An 18,924-nucleotide genomic window follows, 5' to 3' on the forward strand; every position below is an offset into this window, starting at 1 on the left:
TGTATATAAACACTCCCACATGTTAAGTAATCCTTGAAAGAACCTGAAAATGGACAGTGAGGCTGTATCTTAATCCATGTGGGCAAGAAACAAAAACAGGAAAAGTAAAAAAGCATAGAGACACACACACCAAGAATGTACTGTCTCCTGCCAACAAGATGCTACACAGCCACACACACACTAACATCCAGAGTTCATGAGCAGTGAGCGAGTGTTGTTTTACACCAGTTTCACTACTTGCCTGGTTATCCATATTTACTTTTTAAAGGACTTTGTTTGTACATAAAAATGCAAAAAGACAAAAAAAAGGGAAGTATTTCCTACATTAATTTGCTACATAGTCAAGAGCAAATATTAGCCATCCCACTAGCTTGTGGCTAGCATTTTTACATTCTTCCAGTAAAACTTGATTGCCAGGAAAAGAATAATATATATAAACAATCTGTAAATATAATATCTAAAACAAGAGAACACATTTCAAAATGCCATATTAGTGGTATTCTTCTTTCTCCAAAAGTACATAAAACACACATATACTGTAGCATAGTATGCAGGTCAAACACTCATATGTCAAGAGTATCCAGTCTTTATTATCTGAAATGATTTGAAACACAGTTCAGACAGATATACAGTCTTTGGTCACACCTGTGTTGTAAACATTAAACTAATTAATCATTTTAAGAAATCACCTTCATTGGTTGAGCTGTGCAAGAAACATTTATAACAGAGTAGTTAAGGTGTAGCTACGCATTCAGTGAATGTTTCACCTATATACAAATTACTTCCACATATTAATCAGCCAAACATACCATTAACTTACAGTGGATGGCTGGATCACTTCATAATAACCCTTTCAACTGTGACCACTACAGTTGTGTTAAAAAAAAAAAAAAAAAAGTTACAGTGAACTATAAAATAGATAATACATTTCCATTAAAATATGATTCAGTTTTGACCATTTCGATGGAATTTCTTGCCAGAAGTTGGATAAGAAGGTCAAAATGAATTTCATTTCAACATGTGTTTAAGCTTGCTTAATACAGGAAGCAGGGAGAAACAGCTAATCCAAACAAAAGACAAAAGGAAAAACACTCTCCCAGCACATCTAAAAGTGTTCTAATTGCATGTATCTCGTTACCTCACAAACTATTTGCCAATACATCCAATAGTCAGGTGGGTTTGGTCCCAACTAGAGTTATGACACAGTGCAAACCTGGAAGATGAAGACAGGACTTCTGAGATTCTGCATGCAGCTATTAGGCCCAGATGAGTGTAGCAAATCAGCTTCACTGTGTGAACTAAATGCTCATTAAATCACAATGTTTCCTTTAGCATTTTTACATGCGTTTAACACACAAGAAACAATGTGCAAATATAACAGATTGAGAGTTTTTGGAAGGCACCTTTAATAGAGGTAAAGTAGCTCTTCCCCCCTACTTCCAGTCTTTGTGCTGAGCTTGCAAAAACAAAGTGGATGAATCTCTTTAACAAAATAGACAGATGAAAAATATATCAATCTTCTTGTCCAACTAACTCTAAAAAAGAGAGCAGCAGAGCCATTAAAATTTGCAGAACAGATTAAATACCAAATAAAGAAAAATCACATTAATTTAAATTATAAAAATCATTTGATGGACTTCAAACTAAATGAATACAGAAAAAAAGTGTTACCAATGTGACAAAAAACATTTTTTTTTGGAGAACCATAAAAAAGGAGAGCGCAACAGGACTTAGTTGAATGTGAACTAATTGTAGAGTCGAGAGCGCAGCTGAATTCCTAAGACTCACATTGATACCATCTCACTGCCGCCAGTCAGTTTCACCACATGACATCAGGAGTCAAGGGCAGAGGAAGGACAGAATGAACAAGAGAGGCACAGAAAGAGTGGAGGCCAAGACAAGGGAGGAGTGAAACCTTTCAGAATTAAAAAGGGGTTTAGGAAAAGGCAGGAGATGCAGAGATGGACTAAGGGTGGTACCAAGTTGTAGATCTTTAAGGATTGTTAAAAGACTTAATGTGTGACACTTGGAGCGGATTGTGTTGAGGAATGTTTCACTTAAAAAAAAAAAAAAAAAAAAGTGCGTTCACAGCGAGTGTGCCCTTCCACGTGGCACAGGCACTACCACAAACACGAGACGCTTTTCATGGGTGAGTCACTGCTGCTGAGCCTTCCCCATTTATTAGTGTGCTGTCCAATTCATGTCGGTACAGAAGGTGAGACTGTCGCCAGTTGCTCGGATCTGCCCGAGTCCTCGCGGGGGAGCTTTGGTGAGACATGAGCGAGGAGGATGGAGATGGAGGGAAGAGGGGACCTGAGGAGAACGAGGTGGAATGGGGGGGAGAGAGGAGGACAAGCGGGAGGGGAGTGATGAGGGATGTGAGGTAAAAACAGAAGCGAGATTGGAGGGTAGGGATGGATGAAAACAGCAAAAAGAAGAGGGAGATCGCAAATGAACGAGGGAGAGGAAGATGATACAGAGAAACAGCTTGTCTAATATGAAGAAGTGTAAGGAAATAAAGGGAAAGCAAAAGCAGCAGAGGAGAATTTGAGTCAGCTGTCTGTGTGTGAAAGAGAGAGCTTAATTCTTTGAATGAGCTTTCATTGTATATGGACTGACGTGCAGGTTGACTAACCCTTGCATGTTGAGGGGTTTCTACAGTCATGACAACAATAAGAGCTCCCTTTTACTTTGCCTTGTCATCATGTGTTCATTTTAAACTACAGCCAGGCAGGAGCTTTGCCAATGATAATCTCAAAAAATGTTATTTTAGTGGACAAGAAACAACATGAATAAATGAAAGGCCCACTAGTTTCAGGGTAATGAATAAGCCATGCAACTTATAGTACACTGCCTCAACTACACTGTACACTAGTGTGCATTTAAGTGTGCTGTGACAAGTGTTGTGACATGAGCACTTGAGTTAAGTGAAGTGGACTGGATGTCTCTGGAGCATCGGTGACCTGGCTTTGCACCTCTACAGGCTGAGGTCTGATGGCTTGTGTCAAATCTGTGTTTATATATTCAGCACTGAAGGGGCCCTAAGTTAGAAGCTTTTATTCATGATGATAACTTTACAGGGAGTGTCTTTGAGGCAAGGAGGAGCATACGCTTTCCCATTGCCACTGTAAAACATTGACTGACTTTGTGATTTCTGGCAAGAGGGCTTGCAGATGAACTTCCACTCACCTTTTGTAATTATCGAAATGATAACAATAAAGAAAACAAATATTACATTTGTTCCCATGGCATTGATCTAATGGTTATCTAAACTAACTTTTGATAATATTACAGAGAAGTGGAGTAAGTAACACAGGAATGAGAGGCAAGCATCAGGGAGAAGACATGAATAAAATAAAGAATAAAAGAAGAAGTAAAATGAAGTAAAATGTATCAAAATAAAACATTTCTAGGAACTATTTGATGTCGTTACACATATGTCTTTAAAAAATGCAGTGAACCCTTATAAGGCTCTGATTTGGACTATTTCTATGAATTTGTCTATTTGTATATATTTACCCATTGGATCATATGGTAAGCATTAAGACATCATTTCACAACTTGAAATATATATATTTGTAACATTATCAGGAGAATAGCTTGAGTTTGAAGTGCTGCATGCAAAAATCAGCGGTGAGATTGTACTAGAAGCGAGGCACGAGGGCGTAGGAGGAGAAAAGGCCGAGCACCAGGGATTAGTCTGAAGATACAGCAACGTCTCTATTAATGCATCCTCTTCACGTCAAGTAGAGTCAGTTGTAAACTGTTGAGATGTGTTGACATCGATAAATAAGAACTAAAAAGAGGTCAGCTCACGGTAACGTCGCGTGCTGATACACAGTGTGGGTAAAGTAAAGAGAGAGTTAAGTTTCTGAAGTCTCGACATCATCGCCTTGAGAACATTAGATCACAACCTCAGAGTAAAATGGCATAGTGGGCATAGTGCAAGTAAAAGCCTTATGGGATGATCACTATTTGCCGCCTTTAGGAGTAACCGTTACCCTTTAAACAACAAAGTCTGAAAGAGGAAGATACAGCATTATTAGTGTGATCGCTCATGCCTGTGCATCCTGTTTTTAAGTGTTATACACAAAGAAAAAAGGCAGCCCTGCTCTACAACAATGACAGGCTATCCTCTAATTTCAACTGACCAGAAATGTAGACTTTACTAGAAGCAGGGTCAGTCTGAGCTGTAAATCTCAATGAGATTTTTTTCCCCTAGAATCCAGAGTAGTCTGGTCAGGAAATAAAAATACTTTAGGCTGGAGAAGGGCGTGTAGGTGATTAAGGTTTTCTTACCATCTAACCAACATCACCTGACATTTTCTTTGTTAAGGCTATATTATGGCAAAAATAAGTAATCTCTTAATTTGTCATTGTATATTGCGTTTCCAGTCCGGAGGATTGACAGGGTTTTAAAACAAAAAGTGATAGTGTCTTTAAAGTATGGAAATCTCTTCAGGTTTATGATCTGTAGCCTCTCTAAAAACTTTTAAAAAATCAGGTTTTTATCATTGCTCTTGCTTTTACATCATTGTATGTTTATATGTTTTGGTTGTATGTTTTTACTGTTTGCATGTTTTTATGATCTTTTCAAGTTTTACTCTTATGAAGCACTTTGTGAATTTTATTTCTGTGAAATGTGCTATACCAAATAAATGTATTTATTATTAAAAAGGAGCAGGTGGTTTACAGGATGCACAGCGGGACATTAGATGACTCAAAGAAAAGACACCAACGTCTTAAACAGAAGAGATCTGAAGCTGAAATCATATCACATCACTGATTCATAATGCCAAAGACAAGATCCCCACATTGCAACCAAAATCATCAAATAATTCCCTCCACCGATTAGGTTGGCATTTCATGCTGATCAAAAATGGACAGACAGCGAATCACATGAGACGATTCCACCGCAAAGAGAGCCCTTTTCCAAAGCTGAAATCATAAAGCTTGCCACTGCACGGAGATTGATTTGTTAAAGCAGGAGCTACGGCAAGGCTCAATGTTTGATCGTACCTACCTGATCTGCCTCCAGACATTTCCTCAGAACATTTTATTACTGGAACACACAGGGGGACATTGCAAGTTTATAACAGAGGAAGATGCATACACACACCAGTATGCATTTATACATACAGACGCGTGACAGATTAAAAAAAAACAGTTCAGGTCTGAATGGTTGACGCCTACAGTGAGGAGATTTAGTGGCTCTGTTAGGGGACATTTGGCTGGCATGGTTTTGGTCCACTTGTCCCCTATGAGGGAAGACTCACTGCAAATCAATACAAAGTTGTTTTGAGTGATCACCTTTATCCTATGATGAAATATTTCTATCCTGATGGGAGCGGTCTCTTCCAGGATGACAAGGGGTCACTGAATGGTTTGAGGAGTATGAAAATGACTAAACCGAATTAAAACCTATGTGAAATTTTGGACCACACACCTTATAAAGACACTTTAACTTGGGTTTTCCTTTAATTTGTGTGTATATGTACGTATGGCTTGTTAAAAGCAAGGATATGAATTGTTTAAATCCCTTCTGCACTTGAAAAAGAACAAAAAAAAAAAAGTCCATAAACTTGCACATCAGAAAAACAAAAAAACCCCTCCACTGACATTTAGTACATTTACACACTGCTCAAACATTGCAGCATTTTTTGACTGAGTTGACTCATGACCCAGAGGAAAAACAATACAGCAGAAAAGAGGAAACAAAGAGCTCTGATATAGAAATCAAAACAAAAACAAAATAAACAATAAGACGTTTTTACAGGTGCTACTGAGGAGAAATAAGCTGAGTACTTACATTGTTATTGTATCAAATAAAAGGCAAATCTGTATCTGTATATCTGTCTACTGCCTATCTCTGTTGGCCCTCCACTACCAGTCTGCCTGCTGTTGTGTCTGTCAGCTATCTGTCCAACTTGTGTTTGAGTTTGGTTATTGTGCTGCTCTGTTACAGTGTCTTGGTGTGCTGCAGTATATCAAGATGCATGCATGCAGACACAGAGCCACAGAGTTTCTGATAAAACTCCACATAGAAGTGCATAGCTTGTGTCACTCCCAAAACAGAGCAGGAATATGAAAATATGAAAATAGAGGGGATATGTAGGTACAAATAGAAAATACACGAAAATGCTCACTTTGTTTTTGCTTCCCTCCTTCCTTCCTTCCTGCCCTCACTGGTCAAAACAAAGCAGGGTCAGTGGATAAGCCATATTAAGCCACTGTCATGGCATTAGACCATGAAAAATACACTTATCAGTCCACTTCCTGCAGCACCCAACAAGTATTCGTTGGCCCATCCTAACTTTTCCTTATCTGATGTTGCTTTACTCATCATTATTGAGCAGTTATAAGCTGCCTTGTGTGAAAGGACATCTTAAATTAAATTAAAATAAAATTGACCGGCATCCACAAGAACTAACTTTGAACCAGAGGGGAATAATATAATTATCAGGTACCCACCTCCTCTTTTCTCCTCCAGGGCTCCTGGGCAGAGCCTCTATTTCCATCGTTCCACAGGTAGAAACAGGTACCGGGTTGACCACAGGCACACCTGACCAGGCACCTCTACTGTGAGAAACCTGGAAGGGGAGTGAAAGAGAGGAAATATATAAAAACTGAGCTTACAAGTTGGACAGTAGGGACACAGAGATGGGCATAAATGAGGGTGAGAGTGGAATATTTTAGCTATGTTTTATTCATTATTCATTCATTTATTCATGTAGTTATTTCCTTCCTTTTCTGAATCTCCTAAATACTTTCCAATCATTATACTTCACTCTAATCGTATGATCATTTTGTCAAGTTACTATAACAATCCATCCGAGTCATACTCTAACCCTTTCTACTGTATGTAAAAACATCTAGAATTGGTGGCTTTTTGTTCTGGTATGTAGATTGGTTGTCACTTATGTGGGTTCAAACCCTGATTTAGTTTGTTGCACTGACTCGTGGCGGTGGTGCGCTCTCACCTTGTTGTCTTTGTTGGAGCTGACTCCATTGCCTGAGGAAAGAACCCTGAGGAAAGAAAGAAATTGAGATTTTAATTAAAGAACAAATGAACAAACATCTCTGAAGAATTCTTAATGCTGTGTAAGTATTTATTTTATAAATAACTGAACCGGCTTTGACTGTCACCCAGATTCTTGACCGAACTGAAGAATGAATTTTCATGAAAGTCTCTCATGAGAAGTGTGTACACTGTGTCTACCATTAAGGCCACGGTACATGAGCTACATTTTGGGCTAATGCAAATGGGTAACCTTACTAAAATCTTACTTACTGATTATGTATTTTTTGTTTATGGTTGACTAGATTACTAATTAGCCAATCTGCATTTTCCCGAACCTTATTTAAGACAACTTGACATTTTTCTACACAGCCTTAAATATTGTAAGCGTTTTGTTGGTTTAAAAAGGACCTGCAGTCACTGTGTAGGTCTGTTCAACCAGATTTAATGAAGTCATAGAAAAACTAATTTACTGTCAAAATGCCTTGACCCAACTGATCCCATGACTGCATGTCTTTAGCCCACACACATATAACCCTGTAACAAAAGGGTAACTCTAACAAGATTATAGCCAAGCAATGTGTGAGTCACAGTACTCTAGGGCCAGGCAATAGTACTTATTACAGTATGTGTAAACACATTTATATTTTTCTGATTTAACTCAGAAATTTCCACTGAAAACTTTGCATTATTGTTTTTTATCAAAAATGAATGTAAAACAAACAGGATTACACAGCGGTGGTAGCACAGTAATCAATATATAAAATGACAATTTCTACAGACATCAGCTGATGTGAGCTAAACAACAAGGAAGGAAAGATAAAGTCACTTTATCAGTCAGTGACACAACCACCACAATGTTTAAATATTGGTGTACTTACTCCTGAGGATGGAATGGTCCTGTAAAAAAAGACAAAAAGAGAACAGAGTGAATGTTACGTTCAGATTGATACTAAAATACAAACATGACAAATCTGTGTGTGTATGATGTTACTGTGTACAAATGAGCTTGTGTGTTAGTCCTGTGTTTAAGAAGAGGTGAAAATCACAAGGCCACAGTTTGTCTGTGTAGTTTGGATCAACTGTGTTGTGTATAAAGTGATATTATATAAATAGAGTTGAGTTGATGGTATCTGTAAAATGTTGGCTCTAAAATGATAATTGTTATGTATGTATATAGTTAGTATATTTTAAGTGCTGTTCAGTGTTTAACCGTTGTGCTCACCTCTGTTATGCATGGTTCTTCTTGAGTAGCGTCGACTTGGCCTTCTCTCAAACGAGGTTGACCGCCGTGCTTTATTGGCCTTGGTTGTCTGATACTCTGTATTTCCACTGGCCACACAAACACAAAACATATTTTACACTTGTGAGGCCTTCTAAACGGAAACCAGACCAAACCATTAAATACAAAAGACAACTTCTTTTAATGATTTTTTTGGATAAATTTGTCCCAGGAACAACAGGCACAGAGATGACCCCTGCTGAACTCTGGAACCATCCAGGCGATAACCTTCTTCTAACAACAAACTCTGTAACCCCCGTGTTAAACCAACATTACTGCCAATGCTTATCCAACTGGGTAATGTTTAAACACACACAGAGGAGAAAGAACTACTTGGCTACTGCAGTATGTTGACAGCGAGTGCCTGTTCGGTACCACTGCAAGTATCTGTGTGTACACGTGTGGGTTTTTTTGTATGTACAAGGAATGATACTGTACGTTATCTCTGCTGCTACATTCAAACACACGATACAGAAACAAACATATGACTCTACATTTGTGGGCTTTAACTCGTCTGCTTCCCTCTCTTCTTTTAAACAAACTCGACTACATTTTTGCCCAACACCTATTTCTTCTGTGTTTCTAAAGTCACGTGTGCTGTGGACGTGCAGCCAACAACACACCAGACGCAGATGGTGACGACACCAATGTTTTTTTAAATAGACTCTTGAATGTCAAATGGCAAACAAATATCTACAAACCAATCCAAATGAAGTAGAAACATGGCTAAGTATAAATGCTTATTAATTACATATGAAATAAATGATTGCATTTCATCTCCTCTCAATTCCATATTTAGTGCATCACCTATTAGTTACAGCCTGAAATGGATACTTTGTATTTATTAGTTTGGTTGTTGTTTTATTAATGATAATTTGTATTGTTTGATTATTCAAGATATTATTTTAAATTCTAATTCAATGGCATTTCCTTTTACTAGTTATTTGTTTAGTATAATTAACTTTTCCTGGCTTTAAAGGAGCTATTACAGTAAAATGATGTAATTTTCTCACTTATAAGATTTTCTCAGCTCCTTCCAGCAAACTTTAGTCAAGACATCATATAAGCCTTTATCAACAGCAGCTGTTTCTTTGCTGCACCACCATAAAGTTGAGACGTTTGAATATTATTTCACAGGCACTGTATGCAGCCTCACCTGTACACCTTAAGACATACTGAAATACTGTGCCTCAGGGCTGAACATTATTAAGAAAAAACTCACTGCCGAAAAAACCTTGTAAATCTAAAAGTGCCATAAAAAAATTCAAGCCCTCTGTATTTGATACCAAAGGATATTGAAACACTTATGCGCTAACCCACTCTGCCTGATGTTTGAATGTATCCATGTGTTACCTGTATCTGAAGCGTGATCCCATACGTATGAAACTAGAGCGTGTAGCGTTCTTCTGTACCGGTCCTCTCAGCCTAAAGAAAGCATGATGCTCCACAGCACATTTCCAGAGGTGCTTACAGGCCTTGGGGTGGTCCATCCTGAAGACAAAGGTGTGCTCCTGTTCTTTGCCCTGTAGAAGAGTGGTGTGGGATTAGATTCGAATGGTACAGAGGAGAAGATAATGTCTCAGTACAGTAACATACAGCATGTATTTTGGGCACAGTGACAGTGTTTGTACTATGCTCTACTCAGGTATACAAACTCAAATTAAACACAAACTTTGAAACTCCTTCAATCCTAGCATACTTTCAGTAAAGCGAAACTCATTCTAGCTCCTACTTGTGAAAGGAGGCTGATATTTGAAGAATGAATGACTGCACTATAGTGTGCAGGTGCTGACTCATTAATCTGATTTCTCATTGTGGCCTAGATAAAAGCCTCACTGGCACCACAGCCAGCAACGAAACTCAGGCTGGAGCCATTCCAGTTTCACAGTCATATTTTTTTGTGCAGTTCTTTGCTTTTAGTTTCCCTCTTTTCATTGGTTTTCAGGTATAATTCTTGTCTTCCACACATGCACCAAAACACAGGGATTAAAGAGACCCAAAGAGACCCTGCCGTGACCATCCCTCCCAAAGCTGGAAAAAAAAAACACAGAAGCTTTCACACAAATTAAAATGACAAACCAAGATCTGTACAGAGTGCATTAAAATACTTTTAACAAAGTTCCAAACTAGCTGTAAAAACCTCAAAATAATAGCTGGTGAATTTAAAACAGCCAATGACCCTCACTTGTAACGTCTCACTTATAAAACCATTCAGATTTTCATTAAGGATGGCATCCTTCAGGTCTGAATGCTATTCAAGAAACTGACAATCTGTAACTTGAAAGAGCCACAGTGAATTCTGCAATGTGTGTTGCATTTCTTCTGCTCAACTGACAAAGACACATGTGTTGCTCAGATGGATCCCAGGTCCTTTCAAACCCCTTTTTGGTCTTACAATAAATTGCTACTGGTCTCAGGTCTGTACAGAATTTTGTTAAGTAAGACCAGACCACGGTTCTGAACTCCAAACCAAGACTTGGTTCTAGTTAGAGCTAGAAAGTTAGCTTTCTTTGTCATATATGTAGGTCATAATTTTAGGTTATGGATCATAGTAGGACAAAACAAGACATCTGAATACATCTCATTTAGCTGTGGGAAACTATAACTTGCATTTCTGATATTATTCATGGACTAAATGATTAATCAAGAAAGTATTGATAAATAATCGATAATGAAAAGAATTGTTAGCCCTAGTTCCAGTTGGGTACTCTGGTTTTTAGGGGGTTGAATCTTCCTTTAGATGTAATAGTAATGCCCCAATACACATGTAATACTTAAACAGAGCAACAGAAGCACACAAAAGACTGTTTAACTGTGCATATTTGTGACATTACAGCTGGTCACCTGTTCTTAGAAATTTAGTTTGAGAATGAGATAAGACTGTTTCACTTCCTCCCTCCAATGTAACACAGAGCAGACAAGATTTACTCTCTGTAAACATGCAACAATAGTCAATGCAATGAGCCTCTGACGAGATTCACAACCTGTGATGAACTGGTTTCATCAATGAAGCTACTGCTTTATGTGTGACAGACAAGCATCTTGTTAGAGAATTCAGGTATGTGCAGTTAATTCCTGCAGTGGAAAGACTAGCATACAGTATATAACAGTTGAGGACAGAGTTAGGAGGCTACAACTGTGTGTGTGTGTGTGTGTGTGTGTGTGTGTGTGTGTAGGGGACTGGTGCATACCAGAAATACCAGAGGGGGCAGGCTTCTTTATTAACCTCACACACAGACCTCCGGGATGGACAAAAACAACCTCTCCTGCTCTCTCATATACACTAGCCTCTGGGTACTACAATACCAACTCTTGTTTCATTTTGATTTGGAATAAGCCTCTTTTAGGCCTCGGGCACAACTTCAAACAAAAGGTTTTCAGAGGAATATTCCTTTTATTAAGAAACAAACAAAATAAAGCTGTGTTTTTCTTTCTTTCTTTTTTACATAAGACAAATCATCTCAAAAATGCCTGGTCTGAGTTTAGAAAGCAAGCTACATCTGTTCGTTAAAAGCTGTATATAATGTGGAGGAATGGTAGATGTGAAAAGCTCAGCACAATAAAACAAAATCTGAGCATATGTAGAAATAATTTGTCATATATTCACAAAAGTTTGAGATAATGAAATATACTGAGTTTACAGTAAAATCGATACTGCCATAGGAATGATTTGAGAAGTCCCAATGCACATTTAATGCACTTTCTTCTGTCATGAAACTTCATCAATATTGAAATCAGTTGGAACGACAACTAAATTAGCTATACTCCATAAAGCTACAAACTACTTGAGCCTGGTATATGTCTGATAGCTGAATAAGACTAAGACAAAGAGACTGAATGTACAGTTTGCATTTTTAACATTCACTCATATGGTAAGTAGGTAAGTATTGGAGTTTTTGCTCACGTTCACCTGTTCGTCATCCTCCACGACAACCAGAGTCAGTTTGCTCTTCTTGAAATCCAAACGAGTGATCTTCGGCCTATAGCAGTAAAACAAAAACAAAAAAAAACATATTTAGAAAGAATGAAAATTTAAAGGTGCGTCTTTAAAAAGGCATTTAAGTAAAAAGTTCAGTAGATGAGGTCATAACATACCAGAAGAAGAGGCCGATCTTAGTTTCTCCTTCAAACACCAGAACTCCTGTGGGTGTCAAACCGAGACTGTACTCATTTCCATCTCGCGCCTGAAGGGTAGAAATGGAAACAAAGATGGATGAAGAGAAGAAAAGAAAAGAAGAAAAAAAGAGACACCAAATAAGACAACATTATAACCATGTGACATGTTTATATTTTCATGCACGCTCACTCTACTCTCTGCTTTCATTAAATACACTTCCTGTTTAATATCCCAGCTCAGATATTGGTGTGTAAGAGTGTGTGTTTGTGTGTGTTTTATGTATCACTTACCTTGACCATATGCATGTCCACCCCATACATTTCTAGCCACTTTGCTTTATTCAGGAAGTTGATCTCAGCTTGTGCAGGTGTCTGACCCCTGAAGAAGAGGAGGAAGGAAAGTTTACATTGATATTCTTCCAAAGCAAATAGCTACCACCATTAGGTCATCAGCTGATAACGCAGATAAGGTATGACTAAGGCTGAAGGAAGCTGTAGCTACATTACAGTAAAAGCCTTATAATGGTTGGGCAATAGAAAGCTGTAATTGTGAGGCAGTGATGTGAAGTGTTACAGTATGTTAACATGAACAAAAACAACTTCTGCTCCAAGCTGAGAGAATGAAAATAGTTTGCTACCAGTATTATTGTTGGAGATTAGCGGGCACATAGTTACAGTTAGAGGGAAAGAAGTGGTGTTGACGACAATAAGTTATAATCATAGTATAATAATATTACTGCAGTATTGCTGGTAACTGTTCCAGCCCAAGCCCATAGAGCAGAAAGACTACAGAACGAAGCTTTATATTGGGTGTAACTGACTGCCCAAAGGTAGAGTGGTTTAGTTTAGTTATAGCGAAATGCTCACCTGCACTCTTTCCATCCGTTGTATATAGCCAGCTCCACGTCCTCTGTCTGGTTGGGGATGAAGCGAAATTCTGACACCAGGTCCAGATTATGTTCTAATGGGTCACAATCACCTAGCTCAGCTGAAAACACACAGACACACACACACTTATCAGTTCACAGTCTGAGCAACTTATAAAGCCACAAATAGTTTATTGTCACACAGAACTTAACAAAAAGCATTACTACTATTATGTGGAACTTTCTCATCCTCTTCCCGTCACTGAGCATTTAAGTGGTTAATCGACTGTCTGCCAAACATTTGAATAGACAGTATATATTATGGAATGTGCCCCAAGCAGACAGAATATGTTATTAGAAACACTTTTATATATAAAACACAAACTACAACCTCAAGTTCCACACAGAGTGCAACAGCTATTTGATACTGTGTGAACAAAAGAAAGAGGACAGTATAGTTTAATAGTGATACATTTGTTAAGGGGCTATAGGAGTGGATTACATGAGGTGTATAGGTGAATATAAAATGTTAATGCAGTGTACAACATTTTTAAAATACTATTTTTGTATTCACCTAGTCCCTGATCTAACAGACCTGAACAAGACAAAGTAAAACAATCATATCTCTTGAACTGTAGTCAGGTTTTCATCCAAATCAAGTGCAAATTTTAAACCACAATTTAAGAAAATCAATTCAAGAAAATACTAATTAATTTGCATCTCAAAGCATTGCTGTTTTGTGAATATTAATAGTTGAGCTTATCGAATTAAACAGTTTATATTGCTGGTTCTCCTCAAGTGCAATAAACCACATACAGAAAAAGATGGCACATCACAATGACATAATTAACAGAGTGACAGTCAAAGCTGAAGCTATAGAAAACGTGCTACAAATCCTGGTGCTTTAGAGCACAATGGACAGTAGAAATGGAGAAAACAGCCAACATCACAGCTTCTTGCTTTTAGAAATGTTTTCACAGCCTTGTGTCAGTTGCCCAGACACGAAAACGAGCTAAGGGACGTTTGAGTCACATTTCTCCTGTACATCATCATTAATTCACTAAATCTGTTTCCATCGCACTTTGTCGCTTTTTGCTTTTATGAATACATCAACTTTCCACCTCATCCAAGCGTAAAAACTTTTTTAAATTTTCAGCATTTCCACTCACATTTTTTTATGTGCAAATTGAAAAAGTGCATATAAAAGGGTGGATGGAAACCCACCTAATGTTTAGTTAATCCAGCTGTGAGTACAGCCTCAAGATAGAGAGGAGAGAACATATAATTTTATCCTCTTTTTATTTTAGCAAATATCTGTGAACCAACAAAGAAAAAGCTCAGCTGAGGGAGAGAGAAGACAGAAAGGGGGCTGGATTAGGGGGCCTCTGAAGAGGATGGAGCACTAATGAGCTGGCATTTACCCCACAGTGACTCTGTGTGTGTGTGTGTGTGTGTGTGTGTGTGTGTGTGTGTGTGTGTGTGTGTGTGTGTGTGTGTGTGTGTGTGTGTGTGTGTGTGTGTGTGTGTGTGTGTGTGTGTGTGTTTGTGCACGCAATCCCAGTCCACAGACATCTCCACCAACTCAATCATTGTTCCTCTGAAGCAGCATTATTTGTGCTGCAGGTAAATGCTGTTCATTTAAACACTGAAACCATTTACAGTTAATATGTGTAGTCTATAACATATGGACTCTTTGCTGCTCAACACTTGGTGGGAAAAACAGTCCAATCAATTTCTGCTCCACTACTCCTGAACGCAGTGTATGAAGCTATTGCAACATTAATTTCACCGAAGTGGACACTAGACTGTCACACTCTTACTTTAAACTTCCAAAATAAGCAAATAATGCCAGAAAACACGCCACATTGTTCATGCTATTATACAGATATTTAACCGATGCTTCGTTGAAAATGAAGTTAATGAAGGCAAGAAGTACAGAAGCAGCAGAAATATCATGAATGAATCTAAAAGTTCTATAAACAGTTTCTCTTTTTTTCAGTCAGAGTTAAGATGAAAAACACTGTTCTTGCTCTTGGATTCAGGATCATCAAAATATATTCTAATAATTATCTAGTTTCAGCTTCTTAAATTAAATTTGAATATTTTCCAGTTTCTTTAGTAACCTAAATATATTTTGCTAGTGGACAGTTGGTGAGGGCAAAACAAGGCATTTGAAGATGCACCTGCTTTAGAAAACTGATATTTTTCTGACATTTTATAGACCAATTTTGGTGGCTAACACTGCATGTAAACATAAACTGTTCATAATAAAAGCTCAGAGGGTAACCTGTATGCAGAGGAGTGCTGGCTCTTAATGCACTATGGGAAAAAAAAAAATCACATCTCAGTCACGTGTCTGCAATCTCATGCTGTTGTTAGTGAAAGCTACATTACTCCCTGATTTGCAATCTTATTGAAGTGGAGGGGTTAATGTGCCTCTGTGACCATGATACCAGGAGTGCAGGGTCACCCGGAGCAGATGGTGATTCACAAAGACAGCCATGACTGGTTCAAAAAGATCAAGGAAAACTCGTGTGGACCAGAGAACAGAAGGTCCCACTCCTGCAGCCGGGCTACTGAGTGCACAGCGCTGTCAGGTGAGTGCACGGTGAGACACAGCTCAAATCAGATGCGGGGACATTATTTTATGGGCTCAACAGTTATGAAATAATTGTGTAAGTTGGCTGTAATGCCTGTTGGGAATGTGGGAGGGGTGGAAGAGATTTAAGATACGTAAACCATGAGAAATTAGCTGCTGAATGAGAAATGAGTCACTGCAGATGTAAGAATTGCTGGGATTCTTGGTGTGTGAGTGGTCCATGATCCAACCTGAAACTGACAAATACTTGTGTGACTCACTCCATTAACTAACTAACCAACTAACTAACTGGTTACATGTGTGCTGCAAAAGCCATTTTGGGGCTCTCTACAACCAAGACTGTACATGTCTCCTTTTCTGCATAGCAGCGTGTGGCCCCATCACACCCATGATGTACAAACAATGGCAGCTGTTACAGAGGTGATCCTGATTATTAAAAACATGGTGTGAGAGAGTCCTGGAGACCTGCTGAGCTTACCTTGTAGTGAGAAAGCAGCCAACTCCACCACTGTTTCAAATGGACATTCTAGCCTGAAAATACACAGACGATTACAGTCAGACACAGCAAGTTTAATGAAGCTAAAACACTGGCATAAACCTCCTACATTTCTCTCTGACAGAGTCGTTAGTCTTTACCATGTCCTGTTAGTATTTAGCCAAACAATTTTAATCTACTTGATGGTAAAAACTAAAAGTCCCAGTGTGCTTTACTGACTACTGACTAATACTTACCGACTACTGTTCACAAGCGTAATCTTATAAGTCTGTTATGATATCACCATGACTGTGACTACTGACACAACAACTGACTTCATGTATGAAACACTGTTAGTTAATACAAACACTACTCAACAAGAAAAACAACTGATAAAGAAAGATATATTGTCTTATTCGAGGGATTTACAAGTTAGCTGTGTGAAATAATAGGTTAAATAATAAGACAGGAGGGTTAATGTATTAAGACAAATCTAGTAGTCAGCTGGAATTTATGTCAAGGAGCCAGCGATGAGTTGGCAATTTGGGCCAGTGATTTAACTGTTAGTGTTTATTTAATGGATTCATTTAATGGATCTATCTATTTTATTTATCTTAATTTAATTACAGAGAATGTATTTGGAGTACAATGACACCAACATTGTATACAGCACTTCATTGGGTACTTTATTTTAAATTGAAATGCAGGAAAATGACTTACTTTCCACTGAGGATGTCTTGCTTTAACTGTAACACAAACAAGTATCTGAAAGAAGAAGAAGACAATGCTATTGTCAAAATGTGGTGATGATGATGAACTTTCATGAAATATAATGACAGAGAATAAAAAACAATCTACGCCAAACTGGTAGCAAGGACGCCAGGATCAATGGACAAACTATCCAACGAAACACTTGATACAATGCTTAAGTAGCAGCTGATTCATTTATACGTTTAGTGACACACGCCAAAAGGAACTTACTTATGTTGCAAATCTCTTCTAGCAGATTTACAAAATAGACAAAGTCACAGAGATTTTAAAAAGTGAGTGTAGTGATTCTTAACTCACCTGGTAAGCTCCTCGTGCAGGTTGTTCGGTTCTGAGGAGTAAAACTTGACTCTCATGTGAAGGCAGTACGGTGGGCCAACTAACAGAGATTTCAAAATAACATTTGAGTGTGAATATTATCAAGCTTTAAAATCATATAGTACATATTTTAATGATTGAAGTAACTGAGAAAGGGTAAAAAAACTAAAAAAAACTAGTTAACTTCTCTTAAAGATGCTCCACATACACTTATACAGACCAACACAAGCACACACATTATGACTTGTTATTAGGGTTGGGTGATGTCAACAAAATTGACATGACGATGTGGTGGTGGGGGGGTTGTGTTGGGAGGGTTAGTAATTTATGCAAAAGACCGTCTGACACCCGGGGGAGGGTGCAGCGTTTTAAATCACAATCATACAATGGTAGAGGCTTAGTGGTCATGACTGTCTGCTATCAGCACAAACCTACTTGTTACTCAGAAAAATATATATATATATATATATAAAAAAGTGCAGTGTAAAAAAAAAAAAAGGTACTTTCCAGATATGAAGTAAATGAAATGTGAGAGAAGTATGTAGAACATGTGTATACTTACTTTTCACTTGCTTTTTGATACTTTTTGTAACGTCAATCCAATGCTGAAAAAAAATAAAGATGATACAACTTTTTTTTAAAAGAAAGAAGCAAAACCTATTTACCAGGAATACTGCTTTCACATTTGAGCTTTCAGGTATTACCTGTTTTTCCACAAGGATTAAAAGTATTACAAATATTCATGTCATTAAGTTGTGTTTAACTAAATGAATGGACTAAGTCGAGGAGGTCTTTTGTCAGGACGTTCACAAACACACAAAAGTCAGTCTTCTGTAATGTGCTGTAATGCTTCTTGGAAGTTTAGGCTCTACGAGGCATGAACAATGTCAAGGAGGGTTGGTGGTGTGTGTGCATGTGTAAATTAGAGAGAGAGAGAGAGAGAGAGAGAGAAAGAGAGAGGGAGAGAGAGATAACAGAGGAACTTGCAGCACTCTCGTCTCCTCTCCCCCGCATTCCTGGTTACAGCCCTCCCTCTCAACTTCAGCTCCCTCTCCCACCCTTTCCTGACTGTCCACCTCCACCCCTCTCTCCTTCTGCTACATCATTCCTCCCTGCTTCCACGGCCTTCACAGAGTATCAGTGTGAAGGAAAGGGGGGGGGGGGGGGGCGCTGGCAGACCGATAAAACTTGAACCAGTTTGTCTCAGAGCACAGCCTGACTCTCAGAGCTGACAAGAGTCCCATAACCAATCCCTTTAGTCCATTCAGTGGAAAGGAAAAGTCCCTGCCTCAAGCCTTCCCTCGAATGGGGCGAATAGTGATTTAGACTGAAACCTAAGAAGAGAACACTGCCGGAAATAGAACACGACCGATACTGGATTTCTTGGCCAAATGCCCAAGTAGTAAAAAAAAAAAAAATCAGATATCGATACGTCAGCAAATCATTTTATGTTTAAAGAATATATACCGGTACATGCATGTT

At 38.3% G+C, this 18,924-nt stretch overlaps 1 protein-coding gene across 1 annotated transcript in view; it reads right to left on the minus strand.

Moving 5' to 3' along the window:
* Nucleotides 1-18,924, minus strand: part of epb41l5 (erythrocyte membrane protein band 4.1 like 5) — a 39,349-nt gene that overhangs the window by 9,564 nt on the left and 10,861 nt on the right. Inside the window, exons 4-16 of the mRNA XM_062431145.1 lie at nucleotides 18,005-18,047; nucleotides 17,425-17,503; nucleotides 17,077-17,121; nucleotides 16,360-16,412; nucleotides 13,284-13,404; nucleotides 12,708-12,795; nucleotides 12,396-12,484; nucleotides 12,211-12,280; nucleotides 9,654-9,823; nucleotides 8,244-8,350; nucleotides 7,900-7,918; nucleotides 6,981-7,026; nucleotides 6,472-6,590 (exon numbers count right to left, since the gene is read on the minus strand). Of these exons, the coding sequence (XP_062287129.1) occupies nucleotides 6,472-6,590; nucleotides 6,981-7,026; nucleotides 7,900-7,918; nucleotides 8,244-8,350; nucleotides 9,654-9,823; nucleotides 12,211-12,280; nucleotides 12,396-12,484; nucleotides 12,708-12,795; nucleotides 13,284-13,404; nucleotides 16,360-16,412; nucleotides 17,077-17,121; nucleotides 17,425-17,503; nucleotides 18,005-18,047 (1,049 nt within the window). The remainder of the gene's footprint in view (nucleotides 1-6,471; nucleotides 6,591-6,980; nucleotides 7,027-7,899; nucleotides 7,919-8,243; nucleotides 8,351-9,653; nucleotides 9,824-12,210; nucleotides 12,281-12,395; nucleotides 12,485-12,707; nucleotides 12,796-13,283; nucleotides 13,405-16,359; nucleotides 16,413-17,076; nucleotides 17,122-17,424; nucleotides 17,504-18,004; nucleotides 18,048-18,924) is intronic.

This window comes from Scomber scombrus, chromosome 13 (genome assembly GCF_963691925.1).
Source record: "Scomber scombrus chromosome 13, fScoSco1.1, whole genome shotgun sequence".
Taxonomy (NCBI): Eukaryota; Metazoa; Chordata; class Actinopteri; order Scombriformes; family Scombridae; genus Scomber; species Scomber scombrus.